A 23,825-nucleotide genomic window follows, 5' to 3' on the forward strand; every position below is an offset into this window, starting at 1 on the left:
CCAGGTCAAACAAAAAGTGGCAAATTTGCATTTGTACATTTTCAGTCATTCTTTTCTCAGTTTCAAGTTGTGTGTGAACATGAGGTTGTTTATTTTATTTATTTATTTTGGCGGAAAGGTACCTTCAGTTTTAGTTTACTTTGTTTTGGCTCTCAATGAAAATACAATGTTAATGGCTGAGGAAGGATTTTGGTGTAGGCAAGGAAAGTGCTGAAGCCTGAGTGTGCCTCACAGAGAGCGCAAAAGCCAAAAATTGTTTGCTTTTTGTAACGGCCCCGGCGGACCACACCCCGCCAGTGCTTGCGTGAGCAAGCCCTCGAGACGCCAGACGGCTCGAAGGAAGTGGAGGGTGCAGATGAACGGCTACACCCTTCGTTTGAATGCAACCGTCAACAAAAATGTGTCTTTCAACTCTTCCCGTGCGCCTGGTGGTTCAACTGTAGGCATTGAAAACGTCTGTCATAAAACGCTACGAGTACATTGAAAAGGTAGGAAACGTATATTGGTGCTATTAACTGAAAACGCACTGAACGGAAATAAGGTCCACATGGTGATTTGTAGTCACTGACAAACATATGCGTTCAGATGGATTGTGCTTCTTGAACCTTTTTGGCTTTGGAAGCAAAACTTTATTTGAACATTTGGGCTCCAGCTTGTTTTTGATGTGGAAAATGAAAGTGACACACAAGTTGCGGTCGTGCACAAGAGCGGCTGGAGTTTATCTCTTGACAGGCTGGACGTAGGTGGGCTGAAAGCAGGTGAGCTGCAGGCGCATGCTGCTCTTAAACGTATTCAAGAGTTCTTCCAGCAACCTGGCACAAGACACACACTCGATGCATTACAAGTCTGGAAGAACATCTGAGCAGAACCTGCGCGGCACAGGCACACTCACTTTTTATCTGATGTGCTATATAATGGAGGAAGGGCCTCCAAAGCCATGTGGAAGCTGCCACTGAGAAAAAAGACTCAAAGTTAGTCACAGCAACAAATAGACACTCTGCGTGTGTGTGTGTGCGTGTGTGTGTGCGTGTGTGTGTGTGTGCGCGCGTGTGTGAGTGTACGGCCATAAAGAGGCTTGGTTCAAAATTGGACTGATCCAGGAAGTTTGACCCAACTTTCTGGATGGTTCCAATTTGTTTCACAAATCGGGCTGTTTTGAAGCCAGCCTTCTTAAATGTGTACGTTTAGGGCCACTTTCCATCCGTATTGTGGAGCTCTGTGTGGTTAAGCTGTTAGTTAAAGATGAAAGTTTGATTGGCGCAATCATCTAAAAATAGCCTCCAACTGAACTGAATGCCAGCAAACTGTCATCGACAACACAAGAGACGCTCGGGCATCAAGAAGGAGCAGTCGAGCACGGCTGTTGAGTGATATAGGGTTGCCACGGCAACGAATCATTTCAACGATACCAAATGACTTTGCACTTAGACACGAGCGAGCCAATGCACACAGCAGAAGCAGATTGCTTTCACTTCCTTTCTCTCAAGCCACCAAGGAACATAAATACGGATCGTAGCGAGCCACACATGACTGTTAAGATGTGTGTGCGTACGAAACACACGCAGTCTCAAGAACCGAGCCAAGTGAGTTCCTGTCTGTGGCGGCCCGCATGCGTGCGTTCATACATGGGTGCGTGCGCGCGTGTCGCACTTACTTGCTCTCGGCATTCAGGTATGTGGCGACGGCATCTCTCAGGGCGCAAAGTTCAAGTCGAGCCTAAAAATGGAGGTCCAAGGTGCAAATGTTAGCCAGCGAGCCATCTGACACATTTCGCCGCCGGCAGCAGTCGTCAGCTTGCGCTTGGAGCAAGTGTGCGATGGCAATACCTGCAGGGCGCCGTTTTTGCTGAAGTTTGACACACACTGCATAAGGCGACACATCTCGTCCGCAACCGTTGCAAGGATTTTGGACAAGACACAAGCGACCAAGTCCTTGGAGATGGTAAAGACCTGACGGACAGATGACACTATTTGGAAAGGCGGCAACAAAAGAAAAAAATGCAACTGGGCGTCATACCTCAGCATGAACGGCGATGATGTTGACCAGCGCTTCTTTTAAGTAGCTTCTCACGGCTGAAGAAGAAAGACACACTGCATCCTAAATTGTTTTTTTTCTTAAATGGAGTGTTTTGTCAAATGTAAATCAATGCTCCTTTCTTTTGTGTTTGAAAACTGTGGTTTATTGCATTGCACATTTTGGACCGCAGGGAAAGAGAAACTGTTGCTTCCACATATTGCCAATAGGCAGGGAACTATTTTTCTAAATCCAAACAAATTGGAGGTCCATCCACCCGTTGATTAAGTTTGGGGTTAGACGATGAGCTGAGCTAACTTTGGGCGGAAGGCAAGACCGTGCCGATCTTGAGAATTAGCCCCGTTTGTTTTTCGACTGGATGGTGCCTACCAACTCTCACAACTCTCACATGGGTGTGCAACAAGCGAAAGTAGCATATCCTACAAGTGCGGTCCACTATTCCAAAATGTTCCTCTTTCACATCCAGCCTGCACACACTCGTCAGACCAAAGCAGAACAAGGTTCAACTTCATTTTCATCATCATTTGAAAAGATGTCGTCTCTCTCTCTCACGCACGAAGGCACGCATTTCCGTGCTAAGGCAAACCACATCTATGCAAACAGGGTTCATCTGTGTTTTCTCAGGCCAAGACCGTGCAGTGTGAGCTCCCGAACAATCTCAGAATAAGGCCTTCAGGCCGCATGACACAAGCAAGCGCAACGCTCCTCCTACGAGCTCTTTAGCGTACGGGCTTCAAAGTGGGTCGCCAAGCTGGGTTTTGGGGGAATTCCTGCGCCGTGCGTGACGAGCGCTTCCTTCCCTGGCGGGGGTTGGGTGTCAAAGTACCTGTGGGAGTGGGGCAGTCTCTCCAGTCAAAGTAGCCGGCGTAGATACCCGGCTCCAGGGAGCCTGCAATGGGGTCGGCTCTCCTCTCCACGTAAGCCTCAAAGAGTTTTTCGTCCAGTTCCCGAACAGCCGACACGCTCACCTGGCGGGCGGACAACAGCAAAAGCGGCACTCAGTCCAAATCCATCCTCTGCTAGCCTCACAAAATGGAAATTGACCTTTCAAAGAAAGGACTTTTACCAAAAGGTTACACTGAACTTTTGCTTTGTGACTCAAACATGAGTCATCGTGTCTGTGATGGGCCTCTGATGCGGTACAATAAAGCCGAGCGGAGCGCATCTCGGCGGCGCTTCACGGAAACATCCCAACTTGCTTCTTGAGGACAGCCCGAGCCGCAGCAAAGAGCGGCTGACTCATTGACCGTTCAGATGACAGCAATGTGAGACGCCGCAACTATTAACTGACCCGTGTGATCTTGTCCGAGCCCGTCAAGCAGTGCTTGTCAAAGTGATCGGCCAGGTTGAGGAAGGTGTGTCTCTCCAGGTAGTGGCAGTTACTGAGGATGATCAGCAAGCGTTGTTCCTGCAAAGACAGCAGCAGCACACGCATCAACCATTATGGAATGGAAGAGACACTGTTGCATCCGCACATTCTGGTCTAAAGCAACAGGTCAAAGACCAATTACGAATGGTTTTTTTTTTAAATCTTAATCTATTTAATTTTAATCTTCAATGCTAAATCTTGTTGGGGAGGAGACGCCTACACATGATGCAAATGTGTAACTTAGGTGAGTGGAGTGGAGTCATATTTGGGCAAGGGAAAACCCCCATCTGCACCTTTACCAGAAGCACTGTATGCAGCAAATGCCCCCCCCCCCCCCCCCCCCCCCCATGAACATATTTGACGGCTTACAGGAAAGGAGGATGTATTTGCTTCTCGTCCACATAAGTCGATAACATTTTGCGGTTGCAATGATTCGGGTCGACTGTTGCCGTCAGTCACATGACATGTCGAGTTTCAAAGAAAACATGATGGAAAAGAGGATGCTTACAGATGTTGGACTTGGGCACTCCTGCGTGTTGTGAAAGCGATCTGGAGAGGACAGATCCATGGCAACGCTACAACACAGAGAGAGAGAGAATCTTAACACGTGTTCACAGAGGCCCACCACAATGTGGCAGCACTTACTGAGACGTTGGCACTTCTCCATCTGTGTTTTTGCTGAGCTGTTCCAGGCAGCTGATGAAAACCTAACACGGGCATTCTGGTCAGGCTTGTTGGGAGAAACACACAACTGGGCTGCTACACACACAAGCAGGCTGACAGATATCCATCACAAGCTATCACGCGCACCTCAACTCAAAACACGGCAGCTTCAGTATACACGCATCCCATTGAGTGTTTTGAGACAAAAACAAACTCACCTTCATGATGCTCACGCAGAGGTCTGTGGCTTGGTCTTGAACTTGGTCCAGCTGGAGTATCTGCGGAAATACGGCGCATAAAGAAAAGATCATTTGCGCATATTTGCTACTTGATTGATGTCTGTATGAGATTTGTTTGCGTTGAGTATGTGTAGCTGGGTTGATCAATCAAATGATGAAGGCATAGTTGTGATTGTAGCCTTGCCGATTTGGGCTAAATTGTTTGATGTATCGTAACTCCAAAAAACCTTTGATGAGTAGCCTTTGGTATTGTCTAAAAGCGTGTGCAGCCACTCTGCAGCCGTAGATTGACGGCAATGTTTTACAAAGGAAAGGTTGAAAAGTTCAAGTGCAAAATTCTGAAAAGGAAGTCAAAGTCGCTGCGCTTTGAAAACACACGAACCAAAAAAAAAAAGTCAGTCAGTCCGTCTGTGGCCGAGTCGAGTCAGTGGATGCAGAAGTATATTTCATATTTCTTACGTTGATCTCTCCTGGCTTGATCTCTAGAGGCTCTTTGAGTGACTGCAGCATGTGGACCACACACTGCTCAAACTGAGAAGGCTGGCCAGACCGTCAACGAAAGACACGGAAATGGATGAAGACAAAAAAAGAGAAATGTCTGCAAACAGCTTCAGGAATGAAATAGGCCACGTGCGTTCTTACCAGCTTAGTCAGGCCTTCGTTATCTACCAGCCAGTCTTCCTTCTCGGCGAGGTTCCTGACATCTGAAAAGCACACAAGCAGATTCCAATTAGAGATTGCTCGAGGACAATACGGAGATTCTGACAACACGCTCATTCTTTGAGCCGTCTTGAAATGTTGTGGAGGCTTCATTTGTTTGTTTGTGGATGTGGCTGTTAAGAGCAAAGCCCTGTCTGAAAGCTGAACGGTTCACCCAAAAAATATAAAAAGGTGCATTGTCAAAATGCCGTGCGCCTCTATTTTGTAGACGGCTCGCTGGAGCCAATCCCAGCAGATCTCAGCTGATTCTGGCTGAGCCCAACTACAGGGCATTTCTCGCACGTAGAAGGCCTTCGCAACAGAATTGGCGTGGCTTAAATAAAACCACAATGTGATAACAGAAAAAAACCTCTCAAGCAAGTTGACTGAAGTCAAATGGCAGTCATGTGAAAGCAAGTAACTCTTCTTAAATTAACCAGACTCCACAAGTGAAACTGAGCTTTAGTCCCATAAAACGTCCGCTATTATTATTCTTTTTAAAGTTGTATGTGAAGGTTGATGTGTTAGCACTAGATTGTTGATGATTAGCTTGCGTTTTAAATCGAGGAAGTGGAGTGCTTTCACAGCCATCGTCCAAAAGCATCCAACCAAAATCCTGTTCAGAGGAAAGGCAGGCAGAAAAATGCGGGCAAAAGAAAATCTGTGAGGGATTCCTCCCTCACCATCTGTGGTGTGCAGCAGTGTCACCATGAGGCAGTGAACGCGCAAGTCCAGCAGCAGATCCTGGATCACCTGGAGCAGGTCATTTGGGATCTCCAGAGCGGACAAAGCTTCGTAACAACCCCTGCAAGAGAAGCAGCCATCAAATTATGGAGCAGAGCTGACTTGAAGAAAGAGCGAATTCCAATTTGTTTTTTGACCTGACAGTGTGAATGATTTGCGTCAGCCAGATCCCGGGAAGTTCTGTCTTGTTCTCCCAACCTCCATAAAGACTCTGATCCGCTGGCGGCAGCGTCGAGGGAAGGAGTGCCCCGCGGACGAGCTTCACCAAGCGATTGGTCACCTCCTCAATCATTTTCTACACGCACGCACGCGCGCGCACACGCACACGCACACGCACACGCACACGCACACGCACACGCACACGCACACGCACACACACACACACACACACACACACACACACACACACACACACACACACACACACACACACACACACACACACACACACAACAGTCAAGAGAACTTGGATTCCAAAGTCACTTGAATGCGGCTTCAGAAGACATGCGTACTTTAAAGTCATTCTGCCTCTGTCGCGCATTCTTCTTGGATTTTTCCACTTGTCCGGATTTCTCTCCAGTCTGCAGAAGTGATGGGGGAGACAAAAAAGGAAGCTCTGCTATCTGGAGACAGAACGTCTCACCGTGGTGCCGTTCTTACCTCACTATAAAGACTGCCATTGACGTAAGAGATCCAAAGCTTCCAGAAGTTGGGCAGCTGGCCGATCATCGCAACCGAAAGCTTTTCCACAAACTGCACCTGCTGAGGGCTTTCAAAGTGCCAATCTGAAAAGGGTGGATACGCGAGTCGTTTGTGAATCAACCCGTTCAGAACTTTGAAGAGTTGCGGCAACCCAAGTGAAGCTGTAAAGCTTTCCCGAATATTCACAGGATTATTATGGGCTCAAATCAAGCCCCTGCTGCAACCAAAACATGTATATGCACACAAAGAAGTGCTTGCGCCGAACGTGTCAGGTGCGCACTACTTACTGCTTGGTCGTGTCATCTGCAGGCTAGCGCCTCTCTTCAATGACGATGCGTGGCCCAGCCTGCCGAGAGCCGACGGACGGCTATCCCCATTCAGATCCAGAACTCCGGCACAGACTGAAATGTACAGGAAAATGAGGAGAGGGGGCGGTAGCAGAATTGTGAACTCAAAGGAACACATCAATATCAAACACTCATTTTCATATTTGCACATTCCTCCATAATCTCAGAGGGCTTTCACACTAAACGGTCCCGCCTCAGTGGTTGTACCTATCTTTATTTTTGTTCCGAGCCAGCCCTTGCCCGGCCCGCAGTTAACAAGACGACCTGTTGTTTCAGAAACAGGGCAGGAAGCTCAGTGCGAGCCGGGCTGGGGTGCGGCAGGTTGACACACACGGTGCGGCGGCTCTTTTTCAGCTCATCTGAGAGCAGAAATCCAGCAGATGGCAACATGGAGCTGCGTTTTCACCACATCATGTGGACCTCAGCAAGTGCCGCAGCTGGCTTACAGTGCTACCTTCCAAATAGACACTGAATCAACAACTAGAAAAGATTCACTGGCTGACAATAAGATGGACGAAAAAACATGCCCAACGAGCAGGGTTGTGTTTGTTCATTTTGTATTCCTAAATGACAACTAGGATTGAGGCCGTTTGTGTTTCTCAGACAAGGCGACGCACAGTGCTTCACATAAAGTCTGTATCACTCATATTTCAGACATCACAAGATATGTAAAATGTTGTTTTGACTCCAATGTTTTCTCTCATTAGAGGAATGAGAGCTGCTGTTGTTCCAGCTGTTGGCGGAGAGGCATCGACAAGACAGACAGAGAGGGACAGTTCAGGGACCAAAAAAAAAAAAAATACAAGCGACTCTTAACCTTCCTCGGAGTCCTATTACGCTTCGGGAGGTACATTCTTTTTTTTGTGAGCCAGCGCTGCATTTGAAGCGTAGTTTGTTCCACGGTCGAGTTCCAATGGAGCTGTTGGAGGCAGCAATCAAAGAGGTGTTAATTGGCACCTTTGTAAAGTCGCGCACTGATTGAGCCTAATCGCAACCTCATGTCTCCTTGTCAAATTGGGAACACCGCAGTCCCTCCAATTATTCGCTGACAAAACTATTTTCCTATGAACTAATTTCCCTGCAAATTGTATTGACGTTGGCAGAAGAAGCGCCGTTGAGGAAATCGGAGAACTGGAATTGAATCAGCCGCAGTCAGATCGGGGGCGTTGAGATTCCCACATACGGAAGCAACTTCAACGGCTATCTCGCCCCTATTTAAAACAGTTATCAGAACATCGATGCCTGCATGTGAACAAAACCAGAATGTTTGATCGCACGCTGGAACATGTGATGAGCAGAAAGGAGGAAGGAGAAGCCAAAGTCAAGGCGATTTGCTTTTGCCAGATAATGGTGAGTTCGGGGAAGTGGGAGGCGGAGGTATGCAGTGGATGTGGTTTCCCCAATGGCGAATGCTTGAAGGTTGCCTGGCCGAAGGGATTCGCCAAGATTTCAAGAGGCGCGGCTTTGGACCAAGAGGTGAGCAGGAAAGACCACGTGTGGGGCGGGGGTATAGTTGTGTTTATATTGCAACTAGCCTGAGTGGCACAGCCACCCACTTGTAATTTTGCCTTCAATGCCTGATGTGGAGTGTATACACGTGTGTGCTTGGTGAATCACGAATCATGCTGGACATTTTTGTGCTGTCTGTTTTAGTCGCCGCTAATTGTTTCAATCCATCTCCTGTACGACGCTGTACGAGAAATTGCACTAGTTAGGCCAAGCCCTGAAACCCAAATCTGCTCGCTTTATCTAATTCAGACATTCAAGCAAAAATAAATACGCGGGCCTCGAGTCGCAGGGAGGAGGTGACGGTAGAGGAGGGTGACGACGGAGTAGGGAATGCGCACTGAGGATGCCACGTCACAGGCGGCTGGCTTCCTCTAACTTCCGAATCTCTGGATAGTTCACAGGAAATGCTCAAATGTTTTTTTTGTTTTGAATGTGCGTTGCTTACCTCGCTGACCTCCGATAAACTCGTCCCTGCAGTCTTGCATGAGCTGCAGGATCCATTTGTGCTGAGCGTAGATGCACTGCCACGCTGGGTCACCTGGAGCGTGCAGGTCAGATAGGTACCTTCACAAGGAGACAAAACAGGCACATTAATTCATCTTGCGCTCTGTGGCATTCGCTTCACTCCCTTTGAGGTTTTTGTATACATTTGTTATCTTTGGAAAACCTACTGGTTTCTGACCAACAACACAGTGGACCCCGCTCTTTATGGGGTACAGGGACCGGGTAGCCCATGCAAAGCAAAAATCCACCCAATCCCATCCCTCCATCCATCCCCAGCAGTCTTGGCTGGACCTTCTGTCAGCAATTAAATTCCCTCGGCAACCTGCGGTTCCCGACGTGATTCATTCTCTGGTCTGCGGCTCGGCTCCTCCTGCTGTCGTCATATAACGAAGCCGCACACTTGTTTCTCATTAGCTAGCATCAACACATGCATCTCTGGCTCGCCACACGAAGGGGACTTGAGCAAAATGGCAAAATGCCGCCGCACTGTTCTGCGGTTTCGCGTTGGAAAACATCCATCGAGGAGGAAAAGCATCATTTGAGGACCTACCCGGATAGATTTGATACTACTATGATGGAAATACATTCAAAAGCGCAAGACCTGATGTATCTCTTCTGATCATGTAGAGTTGAGGGAGTTTGAAGCAGTTTTTCCAGAAGCAGGCTCCTGAGAGCCCTGATCCTCGTCTCAACCTCCGCATACACTTTCGAGCAGAAGGAGAAAGATGATTATGCACTGATGCTTATCCGGAAGCATACAAACGAGGGGAATTGCCATTTACCCTTTTTAAAAACGGCAACTTCTGTATTGCCAAAGAGAGATTTGGCCTTCTCGTAGTCATTTATTACCACGTCGTAGTCTCCCTGTAACAAAACGTTAGGAGTGAACTCAGCTGAACCCAACATTGGTGGAGCCAGCCGCATCAGTTACAGAGACGTTTATGTCCTCCACTCGTCAAAGAAATCAAAGTCATACCTTTTGGATGTTGCGCTCGATATTAAGCGGCAGGTTAAAAAGAAACTTGAAACGCTGCAGGACGTTGAGTGCATTGCGCGTGGAGTCCGCTTTGTCTTTCCGTCCTAAAACCTCCCGGAAAAGCGTGTCCGCCGTTTCACTTGCACCTGTGAACGAGAGAGACAGCAAGAAAGAAAAGACTTTGCATGTAAAGTACAGCACAACATGTGAAAAAAATGAAAGGCTGAGACAAAAAAAAAAGGTCTACTGTTGAGGATGACTTCCAGCCGGTGGGTCATTGATCCCTCCACTCGTTCAGTACCATCAGAATCCTGCCTCTGGTGGATAGCTGGAACATAAAAAAAGAAAAGTTAGGAGTTTTTAAAGCACAAAGATAATGAATAAAAACTTTTGAAAGGGGAAGAAAATCACAGTCACAAATATGTGAAAAAAAAATCTATTTCAGGAAGATTAAAGTCGATTTATGGACTTCACTTTGTTAAAAGTATTGCATGGGAGAGATAGCATTTGGAGAAACACAATTGGAAGCAAAGAAGAAGCCAAAAATCAAAATTCTCTGACGGCTTAAATGATTTAGAGAAATCGACGTCTTTTCATGAATTTGAAAAGGAGTGAGTAGGGGATCAAACAGCAAAAGCGAGAGAGCGAGCGAGCGGTGCGGCTAACCCAGTGAATAAATAAATGGTGTGCAGTCGTGGGCTGCTGGGCGCTGAGAGCCGCACGGCCGGTTTATTGACAAAGGGGAGGAGAGTTGGGGAAGCGGACCTTCCAAATACTTGTCAAGCCATTCAAATATGCAACAAGGAGACTTTTCCAAAATGAGGATGAAAGACACAAAGATGGGGAGGGAACGATACACTCATTCCCTCTCGTGCTTCCCTCCAACCGTTAGCAAAGAATGGAGGCAGCAGAGCAAGGGGGGAGCAAAAAGACGGATTGGACGGACAGACGGACGGGGCAGAGCTTTCCAAATAAATACTATAAGGGCTCATTTGGACGCACAGAAGCATCAAGGCAGACACTCAAGTATTCCACAAACATACTTTTTTTATTTTTAATATGATCAGCATGGAGGTTTCTGGCTTTCTTGCACCTTTCGCGTGGCTGTTTTAAGCAAGACTTTGGGACGTAGAGAGAAGAATGCGACTAGACGCACAAGAAGACAAAACGAGCGTGTGCGCCGCTTGACATCTTGGCTGTCCCCTTTCGCCCTGTTGCCAGCTGCGTGTCACACGCGTGCGTGTGAGACGCTGAAGGGCCGATGACGTTCCATCCAAGCTAAACATCGGGTCAAGCTCCGGATAAATCGCTCCGCCACGACTTGAGGAAGAGCCGCAGCTTCCCTTCCTGCAACTATTGAGGGACAAAAATGAATCGGAATAAAAATACAGCGTGGCCCGGCCGCTTTCTAAAGCTGGAGATGTTTTGACTCCTGTCGGGGCTGGGGGCTCGGGGGAACCGGCCCTGGGAATGGGCTTTTTTGGAACACACGAGCAGTTCTGTTTCCTGCATCGCTCGAACACTTCCTTTTGACACAACAATACAAAACCTCCAATTTCAACATTTCACTCACAACAAAGCTAGGCGGACTCTCAGCCAGAGCAGCTCTGTCTCAGAGGTGTGGCCTCCGGGGGAAATCGAGTCCAAAACCTTCTACTCGACATTTCAGAATAAGTCCTACTGGCACCAACCAAAACATTTAGCCAGGACCAAACAATGATCATAATAATCATGAAAAAAAACATTGATTCATCTCTGCATAAAATTTAAAGGGAGCCGCTTCAGTTAAAGTCAGCTGCTGAGTTGAAAGCATCATAGCAGAACGTAAAATGTGTTCAGCCAATACAAAATAGAATAAGTTCTCGAGGGTGGCTTTGCATCAGGTGGGACTGTGACGTGTTGACACTCCCCCCACAAGCTGCGCCAACTGTACGTTTCCCTTCTAGGCAGCGGGCACAAAGTTGGCACGATCGGCGCATTGTTCCAATTGCTCATATTGGCTCCGTTATCATCTTGAGCAATCCTAATATTCTCTCTTGCATTGTGCTGTGCCACTCTGTTTATTTGGACACTATGAAAACATTGCCGTTCTCCCAAATGGGCCACAAATATACGGAAAGCAATAATAATAATGACAAAGGTAGAAAGTGTGCTTATAAATAGCCCCAGGAAGTAACAGAGTGGCTCGAGCGGAATAAAAGAGTAAACAATCAAAATGTACAAATGACAAGCCGAGGCTCCGTTTACACCGTTTGTACAGGGCGGCCATGGCTGCCCGGTTACTGACCACGTAAAAACTAAAAGACCCACAAAAGTTGCCACTCGCGTCAGAAGAGGAAAACATCTACGAGAAGGATAAGCAGCCTCTGTGTGTCTATTGAAGGTCGCTGTGGCATAAACACAAGAAGTCTTTGAGAGCAGTGAAGGAAATGTTCACGCTTTGAAAGTATGCAGGGTCTAAATGGCGAGCCACTGAGCGCCATCCAACTTTACATCAAGACATCTTCACGGTTCTCACCTGCCAGTGCGTCCTGAGCCTCAAAGAAGGTACTGAGTCCTCCTTTAACGTAGGCCAGACTTCCCTCGTTCTTCTTGTTGGCTTGCTTCTTCAGATTGCTGGCGGCCATCTTCAAGTGCTCAAAACTAAGAAACAAAAGCATGGCTTTCATTAACCAGCAAAAACATAAATAAATACAGGTTTTAACGTTTGAATCATTCCAAACATAGAATCATACCTCGAGCCTGCGTGGTTTTCAATGAGATACCAGGTCGCAGAGAAGTTCTCACTGGTGAAGTCACCACTCATCCCTGGAAATGTCGTCTCAAGGTCTTTCAGGGGGAACTTTCCTCTATGGCAACCCCCCCCCCCAAAAAAAAAAAAACAACAACAATTAAATCAGGGAAATATTTCAACATTTTGGAGTCACGGGTGTTATAAGAATAAAACCCTTTCGGAGATGCCTCCTATGCATGTTGCATTGATGCTGAATGCAATTCATTTTATTAAGTACCCGTGGCGCTGTTCTACTGTCAGATTTTGTGTTATTGTAAGCAGGGGGCAGTGCGTCGCCAACACAAAAATGTCCTCCAGTTTGGCGTGGGAAGCCAAATGTGTGCTGCCTGAGAGGAACCCGAGAGGAACTCGTGCTTCATTAGGCAAGCTTGATCTCAACTAATGAGCCAAATCCTATCCAAACTCGAGAGGCAGCACCCGAGAACGCGCGGACAAGCACAAGCATGCTTGCACACTAAACACAAGTCAGGTCAGAAAAATAAGTCCAAATGACAACAACTATTTCATCAACCAATTATTTGCATCTCAAACTTGCCTTCTACCTGCGTGATGACCAGAAAGCAACACAAGTCCTGAAGCTTTGATTAAAAAACGATTTACACTGAACTATTATATTTTCGTTGTCACTGGCCGCCGCCACGTCTTTCCAAAGCTGCATATGGAGAGAGCTTATTTGTCTCATGATGTAAACAAGGCCAGATGTACAGAACTTGGCGTGTTTAATGGAATTCTGTTACGTGTTCCGTACTTGTCGATGTCGATGCCCAGTGGATTGTTGGGTCGGAGGGATAGAGGGGAGATGCCTTTGCTGCGGTCCGTCCTCATGTCGTAGTAGTTGAGTTCGTCCACCCACACGGCCGACTGGTCCAGAATACCTGCCGGTGCGACAAGACGATCATCTTAACAGCACCGCCAAAATTGGACAGCGAGACCCTCGAGTTACTCGGGATTTTTCTTGCAATTTTGCTTATTTCTGACCAAAGTGGAAGTGAGCAGGCTTTCTTAAAATATGTCATTTATCTCTACAGTGGAGGGTGAAACAATGACAGGATGGCGATGGCTGCCATCTTGCGAGTGATTGTCTTACCGATCCTCTCCGGCTTGAGCAGTTTGAACGACACGGTGGAGGTTCCGAGGCCTCCGGACTTGGTGGTGACGATGATTTCGCCCTTGTCATCTTTTGCTGGGCCCACGCGGCACACTATCTTGCTGGCTGACATCCACTCCGCCGTCAGCAGGCAGTTATGTCCACATATGGACAGACCTGAATTGAAGCAGGAGAAAGCAAAGGTCAAATGCGAGACTGCCATCATGTGGGCTGAGGATATTACCGATGAGATCAGCTGAGCCCGTGCCCAGGTTTTCTCCACGGATGGTAACTTTGGTCCAGGCCGGACCCTCCTTGGGCGAGATGCCCGTGACGAGCGGGGGCGGACGGGCACGGGACATGCTGCTCTTGGCCAGGTGCGCCAGGCGGATCCAAACCTGGAAAAGCAAACACGCAATGACACGATGATCGTAAAGCCAAAAGTAACCCTTTCAAAGAACCCATGCAATATTGCTGCACTGGGTATCAAATCGTGCTTTCAGGCTGGAAAATACATTTCAGCATTTAAAATAACAACTGGATAGTTTTAGTTGGCCAATTTTACACTGTTAAACTAAAGCCATCCCAAAACTGACCGATAAAAAAAAAAAAAGGCCCCCCAGCTTCCAAACAATGCAAAGTATGCTCCGCAAGAGTTATTTGTAAGACAGCAGAAAGGAAAGTGAGAAGCAAGGAACGGCGCTGCCGAGAGCAAGGGGGAGAAAGAATGTAAACCTCAAAGCTCAGAATAAATAAACCTGCCCTCAACGAGCACTCGCCGTAAACTTGGACGAAAACGACCACGCAAAGTGGCTTATGCCTGAGACATTTTTCTTCCTCAAATTATTAGCAGCTCAAATGACAGCAAAGGTGAAGCAATGCTGCGTTATTTACATTGAATACATTTTAGACAATGTTAAAAATGACAACATGCAGGCAAAAGTATGGAAAACATTTAAAAGTAAAGTGGTGGGGCAGAAGAATTTAAAAGCAAAGTAATGAAATAAACAGTCGATTACTAAAATTATTAAAATAATATACAGTGCAAGAATATAATTTGGGGGAAAAATGACTCAAGAAACTCGAGGCACTGCACACATGTACAGTGGACAGCGTGCGGACGTACCAGTGTGTGTGTGCGTAAATGTGTAGATGTGTATATGCATGTGTGTATGCGTGCGTGTGTGTTGTGTGTGCGTGTGCGTGTGTGTATGCGTGTGTGTGTGTGCGCATGTGTGGTCTGGGTGTGTGGTCTCCAGCGTAGGCCGAGGGAGCGCCTGCTGACGGGTGGATGAGAAAAGAGCCGCTGTGTTTACTTTACTCCAGAGGCTACACATGAACACGGGAACACTGCCCAGACCCCTCGTTCCACAAAACCAAGGTGCACAAGATCACGCACGCAAAACGCAGAAGGGCAGCATGGGCACCGAGACATATGTTGTAGTCTTGATTGAAAAGCTATTAGTGAGATCTTCTTGGCACAGGAGTGATGAAGATGCTGTGATGTCAGAAGATCCCCAAACACAGTCTTCTCTCTTACAACATGCTGACACCTTATTTTGGGGGGTTAAAAGTACAAGTTAGAATTTTGGGGGAGATTTATTAGATAAAAATGAGACCAAGAAATAACGAGCTGGAACCCATTCCCTCATAATGGGTGTGTTTGGAATTAGTCTCAGAGCGTGCACTGCTTCACTCCAACTGCTGTTCGAAGCTTTTGAATTTAGAGATTTTGGCCCTCAAAAATGATCGAGGCACAAATTCTCGGTCAAGTCTGTTTTCTTTCATCACAAGAGTGCCCGGCCCAGCCCACTTGTTTGTCAGCCTCCGGCACTTTTCAGCTTTTTGCTCGACGAAATCAAGTCCCCCGTTTCCCAAATGAAAATCCCAGAACAACAAACAAAATGCTGAATTTGTTCTTGTGTCTTACCCGACTAGAGACAGACGGCCTCGTCCAGTCACATGGCAAAATGAGAAATTCCAACTTTTATTAGTCAACACTTTTCATATAAACAAGTTTGGAGGGTGAGAACTATTTGCTGTGAGATTCTGTCGAGAACTCAACACTGTAACTAATAATAACAATACGTATTCAAAATTTCAGATGTTACATTATTATGATCTAAAGCGGTGGTTCTTAACCTTGTTGGAGGCACTGAACCCCACCAGTTTTATATGCGCATTCACCGAACCCCTCTTTAGTGAAAAATATATTTATGTTTTTTCAAATTCAAGACCGATGTTTTTTACTGGTGCACAAAATGATCCGTGCATGAACCTCACCTTGTTCATAGAACAAACCCAACACAATGCACAAAATACACACCTGCAAATCAGTGTGACTTCTGCTGTTGCCTTTGCGAGACCAGTTCAGATAAGCGTCATCACAAATTTACACGATAAATCAGGTGTGTTCGGACCTCCACAGTGGAGGCTCTGCCGAACCCCTGAGATCGACTCACCGAACCCCTAGGGTTCGATCAAACCCAGGTTAAGAACCACTGATCTAAAGGTAATTTCTTCAATCACTGTAGTTGAGTTGCTAATAAACAGCCTAATCGTAGTAAAAATCTGATGGACAAACCGGGCGCACAACGAGACGTCGCATCTGCCAAACGGACAAAATTGTCAGACTCGTTTTGTGCATTCTCAGTCGACCAAAGACTTCATTTTGTTTCAAAAGCCAAGCCACTACATTTATCCAAAACCAACAGTCAGGGCCACCCATTTTTTGTCTTGGGAGCTCTGCAGGAAATGGGACATGTTGTGACCCTTCCTCCAACATGCTCACTCGCTTGCACTCACGTGATGATTAAATACAAACATCCACCCATGTACCCATCCAGCCATCCGTAACGCTTAGGGAGGGGTCATAGACAATCAATATTACGAAAGAAAAAGACCCTCGATCAAAAATAAACAACTTCCTTCCATCGCCCCAAAATTAGTGAGTGAGCGAGCAAAACTGGCGATCAATGGTTTCAGACAAGACATAGAAGGGGCATCATCTGCATTGTTGACATTTCTCAATGCTAAATCGAGGGTGGCCACTGAATTTGTGTCAACACAGAGAACATATCATTATTGATTATTTCTGTTTCGTGTGACCTTGAATATGGCGCAGGATATTAATTATCATGCAACAATTGAATAATGACGTTGCACTTAACATGAGATAAGAAATAAGAAACTTACTGAGAGAGTCGCTGCCGAGCTGTCGCAACCGCTTCCTGTAGCACGGGCACACTTCCGGTATCCGTTCTAAGGCGCTGCTTTCAGAATAAAAGTTAAGAAGAAAAAAAAACTAGGCTTGACGCACGGTTTCTAATTGCGTCCAGACAAAGTGGTGACAACGCCGAGGACAAATAATGCGGGGATAAAAAGACGCACAGGCATATTCTGGAAAATGAAAGCCAAAGTCACAATCACATCCATTTTACATTCTTATGCTCCTGGTACTACCTCCTCTACAGACACAATATACACAGTCGAATACATCAGTCGAATAAATAGGAGTACTTCAAATATAAACAAAAAAAGTCGATAGGTGGACAGAAGCTTTTTCGTTGTGGACAAACTGTTCAAGAGCAAAATAACTTTTATTAACATAAGGTCATTCACTCACATTCAACAGCTCCTCTCCGCATAAAAAAACAAACTGTCAAATTGTGGTTGAGGTAAGACAATGACGGTAGGGTTGAGCAAAAAGAAATTGAGGAAAATATTATTATTGGCCGCAAGCTTGTTGCAAACGAAACGGAAAGGAAGGTATAAAGGTTTTGAACTCGCTTTTATTTGTAAAGGTTTACTTTATATGAGCAAGAACTCAATAATTTGCAATCTATGTTGCAGGTATCTGTGTTTTGCATTATCATGTCACTATTGTCATCTGAGAGAGATTTCCGTCAAAGTTTAATTGAAAGGAATCACAAAATGAGGCGGTAATTATCACGCCCACTGCTGCTTTGAAGACATGTTGTTTGTTTCTTCCCTTGAGGATCGGCCGTCAGCAAGAGCGTTGCCTCTTTTAGCAATTCTCTTTTCACGGTGCATCATTGCGGTATTTCCACATGTTCTGGGAAATGCGCAGCGTTGTTGCAAATGCATCGAAGACCACCCATGCACACGGCAGCACTGATAACATTACATTTATCCTACTAAATTGTGCAGGACAAAGACAATTTCGATAAGGCAAGGCCCTCTCCCCTGGGAAGCCGGTCCAATTAGACGGGGCATAGTCCAATTAGACGGGGCAGTCTTCAAATTGTGGGCTCCAACTGTTCCGCGGCAGTTTGAACAGTTGTTGATGCTATACACATGCTGTTTGTCTACATAAACAAGCACTTAGAGCCACCGAGCTTGACGATTTCATCTCTGTCTCGGCAGTGCGGGTCTGACCCGTCGACAATCTCTCGGCAAGTTACTCTCGGTTAGGGATATTGGAATCGCACATGGTATTGATCTTTTCTATTTACGTCTCGGGTATATATTTTGGAAACAACTTAATATTTCGGGCCTTGCGCTTTGATTACACTCATCAACAAAAGATTACTAAACTTTTGCATCAAAGATGCAAGTCAGCGTTTGCAGATGATTATTTTTTTTTTTTACACTGATTCCGGATCTGGCCTAGTTTTTTTCTCTCTGATAAGAACGATAAAAATAATAATGATACAAATAATACTAATGCTAATAACAGTAATTATACTGATGTCAAAATAATGTAGTAATATTTATAAATTAACGGAAATGAAATGTTGATTCAGATATTCTGTAACAACGGTTCCAAGTGGGACTGCAGGGCAAGTGATATTAATAGAAGCACTTTTGAAGCAGCTGTTCAAGATGGTGCACGCCTGTAGGACAGCGATGGTGCCTTGGTCCTTTCGCTGACCCCCCTCCCCACCAACCCCCGGTGCTCCGTAATGCACATCCCGTAATGGCACATGCTGCGCTGGCACCATTGCTCATCCCCCGAAGCCCATTGTTCATTGTTTGTCTTCTCCAGTTTGTTCCCATGGGCCCCTGGCCAGTGAGAGGAAAAGGTCACTGTAAATATTGCACTGAAGTCCTCCCTCCCTCCCATCCAGCTCCTGAAGATGGAACAGGCCACCAGTGGGTGAGCACTTCCTTCCTGCACAGGGCATTTCGACTACCGGACATCAAACAAGTAGGAATCCCTCAATGTCAAAGATCATTGTGGTGAGATGGTTACACTACAATAACCCGGGCAGCTCTGCGTTCTTTGGGACTCGGTTTGGAGAACACAATCAAAGGAGGTGGCGCCAGCATATTTGGATTTGAGCATTTTGACACGAACATCATTTTTGATCATCTCAACTCACACAGCTTTGAAAAACGGATTTCTTAGCGGAAGACTCCTGGGGTATTTGTTGTGAATTTGCTTTTTGACATGGGGCAAGCCAAAAGACACAACAGCTGAAGTAAAAAGAAGAAAGCCGTCTTTTCGTTAGGTAGTTCATCGACAATCTGTTTCGGAGATACTATATATAGGCAAAATACTTTGAAGGGGTTCATGAAATGAAAAAGACTGAAAACATGAGCATAGAAACACACACACATACACAGTTGTAGTCTAATTACATATTTCGGGTGGGGTATAGATTCCAAACGTAGCATGTGAATGACAGCAGGCAAAGTAAAAGTGGAGAAATAAATGTGAAATTGTGCAGGACTGCAGATTACGTCTTCAATTAATAAATATACAAGCTGTGTCATTTTGGTGAACTGATACTCGCCGGTGTTATGAGAAGATGGAAGAGGGCTGAAGCTTTGCAAAGGTCCGGACGTGAAAGGGGCATTTTCCCAAATCTGGTGAGGCCTTCGCCACCCAGGTTAAGATAACATGTCGGATGGGCTCTCATAACAGCCTTCCTTTCCGCCGTCAGGCCAGACAACAGGCTACTGTGAACCACATGCAGAGCCTCTTTCCTGCCGAGAAACACTCTGGGAAACGTCTTTGAAAGATCCACAAGGGTGGCAAAAAAAAAAACGCTTTGCAAATCCTTGTTAATCTCATGCTACACTGCCTTTGATCGTTTAACATGGCAACTCTTGTCATGGCTTGTAATTTTGAAATAGAAACCGTCTGATCGATTTAATTCTAAGTAACAAAACGCGCATATAGCTTACTTCCATTACTATCTTTTGATGTATTTAGAAGCATACCTTTCAGTACAAGGATATTTTTCAAAACATTCATACGACCCAGCAGGGGGCGCCCAAGTCATTGTCATTTGTGAGCTTGCCTCGCCACTTTGAAAGACAAAGTCACTCCGGTGTTATGTTGTTTATTATGTAATCTCGTGACAGAATAATGGACGGCAGATGTATTTGCCTTATTTTTGCAGATATCTCATGCTTACACTATGTAACCTATGTCATGTAAAAGCCATCATTAACAACCCCCGGAGAAAATGTCAGCACTATACTTTGTCCTTCATTGCTATAAAACTGTGAGACGTGATTGGTCATTACCCGAACAATTTTGATGTCATTTTTAGTTGACGGCAAGTCGCAAAATGGATCACCCCCCTGAGATGGAAAAAAAAAATGGGTGCATTTTACTGCTTAATTTAAATGCCACAAACAAAATATGAATCAAAATACCGTGTTTAGACTCGTGGGGGCCCATACAGCACAATTGTGAAGAGTATTTTTCAATTTACTTCAATGAAGAGTTTCTGGTTGTGAAAGTCTGGGTGGCTAATAGAGTGCAGCTGTTCAAAGCACATTGTAGGATTTGATTGAGCATTTTCTTTTCTGTCCTATTTAAAATTACACGATACGTTCCATGCATCTTTGAGTGAACATGATGTACGTATAATTAGGTATAGTTGAGACTGTATGCATATGTTGACGCAAACAATGTGCGTGTGGGTGCAAAGGTGATGCTGACAAGTCAACTGCTTGCTGTGAAAACAGTGCAAAAGAAGACAGAGAGGAAGCACAACCCGGGTGCTTCTTTGAAGCACCCCACGCTCAAACGCTATTCCTAGTTAAGCCGTACAAACGTGACACGGTTTGTCCCCAATGCTGATCCGGGCATCTCCTTGCTAAAGTGGGGGGTCATAGATTAGATCAAGAATGGGTTTGAGATAATACAAGATTTCTTCTGCTGATTGTGGAGTCGAGGAAGGGAAAGAACAGTTGTTTGGGGGAAGGGGCGTGGGGCGGGGGGGTCACGCATGGAGACCTGTCGGATTGTCGGCGGGGAAACGAGTGAACGGCAGTGCAAATTGAGGTCAGTTTCAGGCGGGCGGCGTTTTGGCTTTGATCCCGGTGCCGAAGTGGATGAAAGACATCCTGCTTTGCTCAGCAACGACGGAGGAGCGGAGGGCCGGACTCTTTCCACCTGATAAAGAAGGCCTCATTCTGAACAATCGGTCAACTCCACAACACGGGAGTTCTTTCTGTTTTGAGCCATCTGTGTCATGGCTGGGAATGGAGTCGCCCACATGCAATTAGCTCAAGAAGGCTTGCCAATTCATAGCTCAGCCTTGACTGACATCTTTGTTGGTGCCTAACACCCGAAGGTGAAAAGGTCCCTGAGGACATACAACATGAATCAATTCATTGAGGAGTCTTATTTATCGGACTGAGATTTGAATCAGTGGCACTATTGCATATTAAGACATGTCCAAACAGCTGTAAATCTTCTGGGCTGGTGTAAGCAAACTTGCCAGACAAATTCTTGCTCTGTCATAAAGCAGCTTGCTTGATCTGCAATGAGAAACCATGAAACACGGCTGGACTCATCCAAAACGTTTTAATCTCCCGAGTTGCGCTCTGCAGCAAACATAAATCAATTTGCCTCACGGATTTGGTACAGGGCGGCTCGGTGGCGCACTGGTTAGCACGTCCACCTCACAGTTAGGAGGGTGCGGGTTTGATTCCACCTCCGGCCCTCCCTGTGTGGAGTTTGCATGTTCTCCCCGTGTCCACGTGAGTTTTCTCCGGGCACTCCGGTTTCCTCCCACATCCCAAAAACATGCTTGGTAGGCCGATTGAGCACTCCAGATTGCCCCTAGGTGCGAGTGCGGATGGTTGTTCGTCGCTGTGTGCCCTGCGATTGGCTGGCGACCAGTCCAGGGTGTACCCCGCCTACTGCCCAATGACAGCTGGGATAGGCTCCAGCGCGCCCGCGACCCCCGTGGGGACAAAGCGGTACAGAAAACGGATGGATGGATGGATTTGGTACAGTCAAATTGAAAATCTACAGACTGCAGTTCCTGGACATTTTTGAGCTGGCAAATGCACTTGTCTATTAGCAGGCGTGTGGATTCTATAACGACCCGGACTTTGTGCGCATATGGCTTTCAAAATGAGGACGAGCTCTGCTTTTGCAGTTCTTCCATATTGTTTACGTCTCGTCCCCAGTTTTGCTACGTGTCTAGGTTGCTATGGTTTCTGTTTGCGTTGCCCCTCCCCTCCTGTGTCACCTCAATCAATGTAACCGCGGTCACCTGCCTTGTGTTTCGTGTTTTGTATTTAAGTCCTGTCTGCCCCTCACTCCCCGTCGGAGCATTGTGTGTTCTTGTTGTCGTTATGTCTTGTTGTCGTCATGTCCTGCTGTCTTCTTGTCTCATGTCCCGGTCAGTCAGTCAAGTTATTTTGTTAAGTCATGTCAGTTTGCCTTTTGAGTTCCCTTCAATAAACCCTGGTCCGAGCTGCATTCGGTCGCCCTGCTCCATCCGTTCCATGACACTTCTCAAACAATACCCTATTTTTTTTTTGTCTAAACCCATTCCAGCAAATATGGGCAATTGCGAGTCTTCAATTAAAACACGTTGTGGGGATGTGGGAAGAAGCCCGATCACCCTCGCGATCTCCCACTGCTGCTTCTGCAAACTGTCACCATTCATTCAATATTGAGTTGGTTGTTAGATTTCTTTTTATTTTGCAGATTGCGTGACCTCAAGTTAATTTTTTTTCACGGTCTCCTCACAAAGGCAACAAACAGATGATTATGTCACAGTCACCTCAAAGTAAAGTGACACCTTTAAAAAAGTTGTTTTTGATCACTGTGACGATCCGTTCACATTCCCATGAGACCGCGCCCGAGTGCCTTATGTAATTCAATGTTCATGACACGACATCAACATGAGTCCCCATCTGGGATTTTTTTTTATTTGTAATTCATGGAACAAAAAGAGCAATCTGACACCTCGCAAACACCACCACAGTTTTTTACTCACCCAGCTTGTGTAACTTGTGTTTGTTGTTCCCAGAGGCTGTGGATGTTGGTCAGGTCTCCTGAGAGTGTCTGTACGTAGGTTGTGTAACTGACACGCTTCTATGAGGAAACATCTTTCAATTAAGAGCACTTCTTCAAACCTGACAGGCACCATTAAAAAAGGTGAGCCGACTGGACATGGCACCTCAAAGGTTGGACAACATTGAAAGACAAACCCTAAAACAAAACAAAAAGTTCAGGCTGTCATCATGCATGGCTTCAGTTACAAATGTGTGTGCAAATAAAAAAAAAAAAAAACGTTCACCGTGTTAGGTTACGGATTTTAGTTATTGATCTGACTCCAAATTGCGATCAATACTTAACATAAATTGCTATGTCCTAATCCACACACTGGCGCACCTAACAATTTTGCGAGTTCGTTCTGTCAAAGAGAAGACCAGTAGATCAATCAGACCAAATTTACCAATTGTTTATTCCTGACAAAGCGCACTAATACAGGCCTGGGTCCCGGGTCCCTCACACTAAAACTCGTGCGTTTTTGTGACCACCAATAGATGACACATTCTTCCGGGTTGCCCAGTTTTAAAGAAACACAATATGAATATTAAAGCATGCAAAACATTGTGAGATGATTGGTCGATGGCCGTCTCCTCCCCGTCTAGGTGTCGCTGAAATCTGGCGGTTGGGTTTTCCCTGCAAAGCCCGACCACATAGACGTGCTGTTGTTCTCGTTTCTCACCGACCTTGAGGTGTTCTCATCCGGTACTCCCTGTCTGGGCCTATTCCACAACACTTCGAAGAAAACAAGTTCATGCAGTTTGCCTGCACATTCTTTGCCACCCACCAATCCACACGAGCACTCCAATACTGGATATTAATATGATTATAAGTTTAACACAACCTTAAAAAATATGTTTGCAAACTCCTGAAAGCACATTTCC

General features: G+C 46.0%; 1 protein-coding gene and 1 long non-coding RNA gene across 3 annotated transcripts; one reads left to right on the forward strand and one right to left on the reverse strand.

Annotated features, from left to right (window-relative positions):
- Positions 1–586: 586 nt before the first annotated feature.
- exoc2 (exocyst complex component 2) lies at positions 587–17,014 on the reverse strand. Of its 2 annotated transcripts, none has more exons than XM_049722025.1 (28): positions 16,863–17,014; positions 13,912–14,065; positions 13,668–13,844; positions 13,329–13,455; positions 12,522–12,635; positions 12,305–12,429; positions 10,034–10,114; positions 9,787–9,932; positions 9,593–9,674; positions 9,412–9,514; positions 8,752–8,870; positions 6,738–6,851; positions 6,409–6,533; positions 6,261–6,329; positions 5,886–6,043; positions 5,688–5,809; positions 4,948–5,009; positions 4,765–4,845; positions 4,285–4,344; positions 4,049–4,110; positions 3,912–3,978; positions 3,326–3,442; positions 2,861–3,002; positions 2,017–2,072; positions 1,827–1,949; positions 1,655–1,716; positions 893–952; positions 587–812 (listed from the first exon to the last, which is right to left on the reverse strand). In XM_049722025.1, the coding sequence occupies exons 2-28, from the start codon at positions 14,027–14,029 to the stop codon at positions 719–721; spliced, it is 2,766 nt and encodes a 921-aa protein (XP_049577982.1). In that variant the 5' UTR covers positions 14,030–14,065; positions 16,863–17,014; the 3' UTR covers positions 587–718. The 2 variants fall into 2 exon arrangements, with proteins under 2 accessions (XP_049577982.1, XP_049577973.1); XM_049722016.1 differs by having other exon boundaries at positions 12,522–12,652; positions 13,328–13,455.
- Positions 3,154–5,210, forward strand: LOC125970211 (uncharacterized). Its single transcript, XR_007482038.1, has 2 exons — positions 3,154–3,299; positions 4,792–5,210. It is a non-coding gene; the product is annotated as an uncharacterized lncRNA (long non-coding RNA).
- Positions 17,015–23,825: the final 6,811 nt, after the last annotated feature.

This window comes from Syngnathus scovelli, chromosome 10, assembly GCF_024217435.2.
Source record: "Syngnathus scovelli strain Florida chromosome 10, RoL_Ssco_1.2, whole genome shotgun sequence".
Taxonomy (NCBI): Eukaryota; Metazoa; Chordata; class Actinopteri; order Syngnathiformes; family Syngnathidae; genus Syngnathus; species Syngnathus scovelli.

What these genes read in the sequence shown, in the direction of transcription:
- exoc2 (XM_049722016.1), bottom strand. Translation starts at nt 14,029, where the DNA reads ATGTCCCGTGCCCGTCCGCCCCCGCTCGTCACGGGCATCTCGCCCAAG. An exon ending in GCAGATGACACGACCAAGCA is followed by an intron (nt 6,534 to 6,737) that starts GTAAGTAGTGCG and finishes CACCCTTTTCAG; the next exon opens with ATTGGCACTTTGAAAGCCCT. An exon ending in TCAAGCCAGGAGAGATCAAC is followed by an intron (nt 4,345 to 4,764) that starts GTAAGAAATATG and finishes GTATTTCCGCAG; the next exon opens with ATACTCCAGCTGGACCAAGT.